Source organism: Telopea speciosissima, chromosome 2 (genome assembly GCF_018873765.1).
Source record: "Telopea speciosissima isolate NSW1024214 ecotype Mountain lineage chromosome 2, Tspe_v1, whole genome shotgun sequence".
In the NCBI taxonomy this organism is placed as follows: domain Eukaryota; kingdom Viridiplantae; phylum Streptophyta; class Magnoliopsida; order Proteales; family Proteaceae; genus Telopea; species Telopea speciosissima.
The window spans coordinates 34,226,694-34,233,495 of NC_057917.1; the positions used below are offsets into that span (position 1 = coordinate 34,226,694).

Below are 6,802 nucleotides of genomic sequence, written 5' to 3' on the forward strand. Positions count from 1 at the left end.
TTACTCCATTGTCTATTCTCTGTCTTTTCTCTGTCATTCCCAATTTCTTTCAATGTTCTTTACTAGCTAAAGAACTGTGTTTACAGCAGGGAATTTCTCCGGCAAAAATTCTTGCACAATAGAAACAATAAAAAATACATCGAAATTCATTCAAATTTAATGAATAAAAATATGATTAGCTGAATTCCCTATGATTAGCTGATTCGAGGAGGAACAAATGATGCTAACAGCTAGCCTAGGTTCCTGTGGTTACAAGCAGAATTCTCAATTGTCATCCTATCCAATTTCCAGAAGCTTCTGCCTTCATTCAGTACAGTTGATTAATCATGCCCCCTGAAATATATTAATATATAATAAAAAAAGGAAATGGAGAGTACCGCAAGTCACCCCCGCTGTGTTAATCACCGCTGTGTTAATCTCTCTTCTCCTCCATTGAAATGACCCCTTCCCACCTGTATGATGTCTCGTCTCATACCCCATGTCGCCTGCTAACTTACCACATGCAGGCAATGTGCTTAACTCTCTCCCTTAAGAAATACAAAAAAAAAGCTATCAAATAGTTCCTAAACTTTTTCTTCAGGTGCTCACAGTTGTAGAATCTATTTTTTTAGATGGTCAAATTGTCATTGAACCATGCCAAAACGTAAATGGCATGTGACAGTTTACAAAGCTAAACCACCAACGATTATGCATTTCCCCGTATATGGCATGTGACAATCTACAAAGCTAAACCACCAACGATTATGCATTTCCCCATGGCTTGATCGCAGTGTAGCCGGCATTTGTCCCGTCAATTACGAATGCAATCATTTGGGATACAATCAAAACTTGAAATTGTTGAAGAGAATGCGGTGACGGACTTCACAGAAGCAATTGGAAGAGTCCAAAGAGGGAGAGAGGTCGCGAGTCGTGACTGTGAGGCAAGTAGAAAAGCGAAATCATAAAATGTATATAGGCTAGCTTTTCGATCTTTTCTGGTCGGTTTAATCGGTGAATTCAAGGCATAGTTCGTGATCTCGGTATCGGCTGAATCACTTAAACTCGGACAAATATGACACTTTTGTCTTTGTTTTTTTATAAAAAAACCTAATTCTTTTATATTTTTACCTCTATCCATACAGCTGGATCGGATCGGTATCAGGATCAATCTCATCCGATACCGATCCGATCAAAATCGGTCACTCCGATCCCATACCCCAAACCATGGTTCAGAGTTTGGACACTCTTGCTAAAACATTTTTCTCATATAGCTCAAATGGTGTAAACGACCGACCGTTTCAAGTACTTTTCTCCCCAGCATACCCCTTTTTGGTTTTTATGGGACAATGGGCGTTGTGCTCTCTCTCTCTCCCCCTCCCTCTCTTTCCTCAATTTTGATGGAAGATCAAATCTTTCTGAATTGGTGGTAAGAAAAAAGTTTTCTCGACTGCAGAACTGAATGGACGGTTGTACCATTTGGCATGCCATCAGAAAATATACAATGTAACAATGATCCTTGACGAACTCTTTTGCCTCTATCAGATCACAAATTCCCAAATGACTAACATCTTGTCTAGATAAACCCCACAGGAAAAGGAATTACAAACCAACATACAACAATAGAAAACCATAGGGGAGAAAAAAAAATGGCCGGAAAACAGGAACAAACCCCCCTCCCCTAAGAGGCTAAAAATGAATCAAAGAAGTATATTTCTGGACAAACGCATGGATGAAACAAGAATCGATACTTTCTGAACAGATGAATTGAGTTTAGGAGCTTTGAGCTGAATATGAATAGAAGAGTATAGGGTACCTTGTACAAAATGCCAAAAACCTAAGGCACATATTCAGTCTCCAGCATAGGTTGTGTCCGGGTACCCATCGCCACCGGAGCCCTTATGTTGCCTACAGAGGCCAACTGCAGCGATTCCCCCACCTCCGCCGCCCTCTCCATCCGTCGCATCTTCTTCCTGTGTTTGAATCTTCGAATCCACAGTATCAATAGCGCCAACAGAATCAACACCACGAGCCCACCAATCACAGAACCTGCAATGATCAACACCTTCTTCTCGTTCTTCCCACCCTTCTTTGAAGGAGCAGTTGGGGTTGGCGGTAGCACAGGCGCTGGAGAAGGCGCTGGAGACTCGATTACAATGGCAAAATGGCCTTGCTCAACTGTCGAACAGACATTCCCAGACGAAACATTGCTGAATTTCGTCATGCCCTGTAGATCAAATGTCACGCATCTTGCAGTTGAACTGCCACCAACCAATTTCACTTCAGAGAACCTGATAGAGATGGGCTGTTCGGACGCCCTAACGTCCAAATCCGGTAAATTGGTTGCAGATAAATTGGAAGCGTTGTAGCCAAGAAGACCCACAACTGGAGCTAAGTAATTGTAACCAGGTAATGGATAGTAAACCGTCGACCAGTTGCCCATGTTCTGGTAAACCAGAGCAAGCCTCTCTACATAAGGTCGCACTACAACTCCAGTTGGGATCACGAATTCCTTGTAATTTGCAACACCTCTCTTTCTTAAGCTTCCGCTCCTAAGCCTCATTACAGTAATTGTAATCCCAGTTAAATTCGAGGGGGGCCTTCCTTCGTATGGGATGCCGGTTCTTGGCCGAACGAAAGCTTTGTAAGCATAATCTTGCAGAAGTGCATCCAATGATCTTGCTCGGTCGCTTGAAGCTCCGGACAATTGAGCTCTAAGTCCCGGCGACCACAGGATCCAGAGAAAAGTGAGAAGCATTGCGAGACTTCCAAGAAGCCCCATCAATGCTTCCTAACTACCGTAGCAATCAAGCCAAAACTAAAAATCACACAAAACAAGGTGGGAACCGCTGCAGAGGTCTGAAGTCCAAGGAACGCAACAAGAATATGTTCTCAGATCTAGAGCAAGGAAGTGTCGAAATCCCTTCCTCCCACCCAGCCGCCTTAGAGAATCCTTGTAAAGAGACTTACAGAGGACACAGAGAAAAGCAGCCCACCTGTATCAGTCCAGCATTTCATCGCTCAACAAGACAAACTATTTCAGCGTTTCTCCCGGGGACGAAAACAGAGTGGCTACCAATAATTCTAGGATTCTTCGAACAGGTGGAAAGACCACAATGTCTAATTACAGTAGCAGATCTTTGGTTTTCTTGGAAAAGATCGTGGAACCGATGTACCAGAGAAGAAAAACACAAAAAGAATCCAAACAAGTACCTGATCTTCGCCGAAGAAATACCAGATTTAAGACTTCAACACTAAAAAGCTGTAACGAAATTCCAATACTCGAGCAATGGCAGCAGTCTTGAGCTTTTATTGAATGAATTTCCCCTATATTACTCAGCTGAACAAACTGCCAACTTCTATATCCACCAAAACACTGGATACTCCATCAGAAATGCCATCCCTTGAATAAAATCCGCCAAGAACACACCAGACAAAGCTCAAAACCCGAAAAAACTATAGACCCTCATCTTTTCTTGCAATACCATCGTTTGGTTGCTTCAAGAAAATATTCCAATGCAATATGACGAGCTACCAGAAATGCTAACAATCCGCGGAAAACTTACAATCTCCGGCATTTTCAGAAAATTTAATCACGGGATGCGAAGAGACACATAAACCCTAACCAATCCGCATCGTGTCGCGCAGGAAGCACCGAAGCGTTAATGCGGGATCCTTTTATAGACCTCTTAACACCGAAAATTTCGCAAACAGATTTGCAGCTACCGGCGATCAAGCGATCGAATATCTCAAAACGAATCCTCTTGAGATGATAGAATCTGAAGAGATATATTTCAGAAGAACCACTAAAATGGAGACTGTAGAGGTGTTGTAGAGAGGCTGAGAGACTATTAAATCCTTGAGAAATAAAAACCTCAGATGGAAAAAAGCAGAAATAAAATGATTAACTAGATAGATATACAGCTATTTTACACCGATAAAACCCACAGCATTATCTGTATTGACAAAAATACCTCAGCATCTTATATATGGACAAACGTATCCCCTTGAAGCTTAGTACGAAAACGGCTTAAGCTTACCCTGACCCCCATGCCACGCACGAACCGGGAGCTTCTGGGCCCTAGTTAGCCTCAGGCTGGTGGCTCCAAGAAATTATGCAGTGGCGAAGGTTTGATCACGAGACTTTGCTTCGTGATCCTTTTTTTTTTCTTTATTTCCCTTGTTAAAATGAAACGGCAAAGCAAGGAGCTTTTAGCGTTTTACTTGTTACTTTTAAGATAAAATTACACTCCCCTTCCATGTACTTTGTTTAAATGGCACTCCCCTCCCCTGCATGGTTGTATATTGTGAGTTTGTGACAAACATCTCTAATATTTAAAGATTCTATCCATCCAATTCCCAAAAGCTCGGCTGTGCGGCAGTGCTAGGTGGGGATGATGACATGTGGCAGCTCGGACAGTCCAAGCTCAACATAGTCAATGAGCTCGGACCATTGGATGTCTGAGCTGCCACATGGCAACATCTCCACCTAGCACTGTCGCATTGCCGAGCTTTAGGGAATTGGAGAGAATAATTTTCCTCGTACCTAGTCGTTGAGAAGAACAATGTTGAGCGATGACCTCAACCTAAAATATTCATTTAAACCCCAAACTATCCTTATATAGTGTGATATTCCAAGATTGCCCTTCCTAAGAGAACTAAGTGAGATAAAAAAGATGTAACTCTTCTTCTTCATTCGAACACTCTCCGGCAATAATCTTATTCGTTCGAACACTCTCCGATGGTAATCTTCTTTATTCGAACACTCTCTGACCACCGAAGCTTTAACCGAAAGTGAGATAAAGAAGAAGTATTTTTCTTCGTTCGAGCACTCTCTATGCCATCGATCTACTCCTAACCGGAAGTGAGATAAAGAAGAAGTTCTTCCATGGTTGAAATTCACCAACCATCGATAGCGCCGTAACGATCGAGCCCCTCTATTGGCATGATATTGTCCACTGTAGCCCAAAGGGCCTTAAGGCTTTAAAACGCGTTATATTAAGTATAGGCAGGTACTCTTTATCAATAGCTCAGGATCTCCCTCCCTAGCTGATATGGGACTAAGTTTGCACCCCCTCACCGATCTCCCAACCCCCTAGTACTCAGCAGTGTCTTGGTGGGGACACTTCAACGATCTCCCAGGCAGGCCGATACTAAGCAGTATTATTGGTGGGGCCACAACGAGAACACTATCTGTAAGGTAACATCCTACCCCGCGTGCGCTGTGGCCATGTCGTGCGGCCCCGCGTGTCTTGGGGAGTTACAGTCTCCCTCCTTACGGGCACAACATCCCTACTGTGGCGCCACCAAGAATACGGTTTAGTACCGGCCTGCCTGGGAGATTGTTGAGGTGTCCCCACCAAAACACGACTGAGTACCAGGGGGTTGGGAGATCGGTGAGGGAGTGCAAACTTAGTTCCACATCGGCTAAGGAGGGAGATCCTGAGCTATTGATAAAGAGTAGTCTCCTCTACTTAGTATGACGCATTTTAAAGCATTGAGGCCCCTTGGGCTAGAGTGGACAATATCATGCCAATGGAGGGGCTGGATTGTTACAAGTGCCATCAATCTCCTCAACACAACAAACCTCTACGAAGTCAAGTGGCTATGATGCGAAACTGAGGGAATGGTTTTCCCCTTGATTCCATTCAAGATGAACCTCTATAGCTGCTTCAGAACATTGATAAATCCCAAAGAGAAACCCTATTTTTTTTTCACATCATTTTGGCTTCAATTTAGAGTGAAATCAAGAAGTTATACATCAAAGGTTTAATTTTTGAAAATTGTGATTCCAAAAGATATAAATTGGTACACGATTTGGTAAGCTTTTCTCCTTTGTTTCATCCCGTATGAGTATTAGAGGTTTAGTTGTTTCAATTTTTTGAGAAATCCCCATTCCAACTACATTAAATTTGGATGATTCTTGGATATGAAATGAATTAGATTGCATTATGGGATGTTCTTGTCTATACTAAGCATAACGCTGCACCATGGGATGAATTGGATTGCATTCTTAGCTGTACATTGATCATGCATCATCATCATATAAGGCTACGGATTGCATTCTTTAGCTATACATTGCTAATGCATCATACAAGGCTGCACTATACCATATTAATAGATTAGCTATACTGATGATGCACCACTATATCCTCTCCTCATCAGAGTCATTTAGGCTCTGTATGGCAATGTTAAAAAAAAAAAAAAAAAACGATTCCAGTGTTTTTTTTTTTTTTTTTTTTTTTTTTTTTTTTTTAACAAAAACGGGGTGAAAATTATATGGTATGTCCAGTTTGATTTTCTATTTGTTTTTTTAAACGAACCGGGCCCTTAGCACACTTATGATCCACATTTGGGTGTTTCTATATATGAGAAACGCTTATGGAAAAATGGTGGAAAAACACATGTCACTTAAAAGTTTAGGGGTATTTATGGTATGTACCGTTAACATAACATTGCCTCTCAAATGTAAGATTTCTACCTAAAACAAAAGCATTAAAATTGGAGAGCATCATCATGGAGGGCCGATGCACAGGCGAGCGAGCCAAGGGTTCCCTGCAGTACTACCATTGCTCTCCACTAAACCCATGTAACCACCAATCCACACTGCTCCGACTACTCCTACTACGATTCTTCTTCCTCCTCTCAGGGACTACTCGAAACCCTAGATTGGCCTGTTGCTTTAGAGAAAAAAAGATCACACCTTTGAGGTTCCAATCCAAGGGGGTCTTTGAAGTACTGATGGCGAGGACCTACCAACCTTTGATCTTCGCAAGATTGCTAATTGAATACGATTGGGTAATTGGAGACTGAGTTGACGAGCCAT

At 42.2% G+C, this 6,802-nt stretch overlaps 1 protein-coding gene across 1 annotated transcript; it reads right to left on the reverse strand.

The window, feature by feature from the left end:
• Positions 1-1,483: 1,483 nt before the first annotated feature.
• LOC122649639 lies at positions 1,484-2,891 on the reverse strand. The gene has a single exon (XM_043842871.1). It carries the CDS (start codon positions 2,756-2,758, stop codon positions 1,814-1,816), a length of 945 nt encoding a protein of 314 aa, XP_043698806.1. The 5' UTR covers positions 2,759-2,891; the 3' UTR covers positions 1,484-1,813.
• Between the last annotated feature and the right edge of the window lie 3,911 nt (positions 2,892-6,802).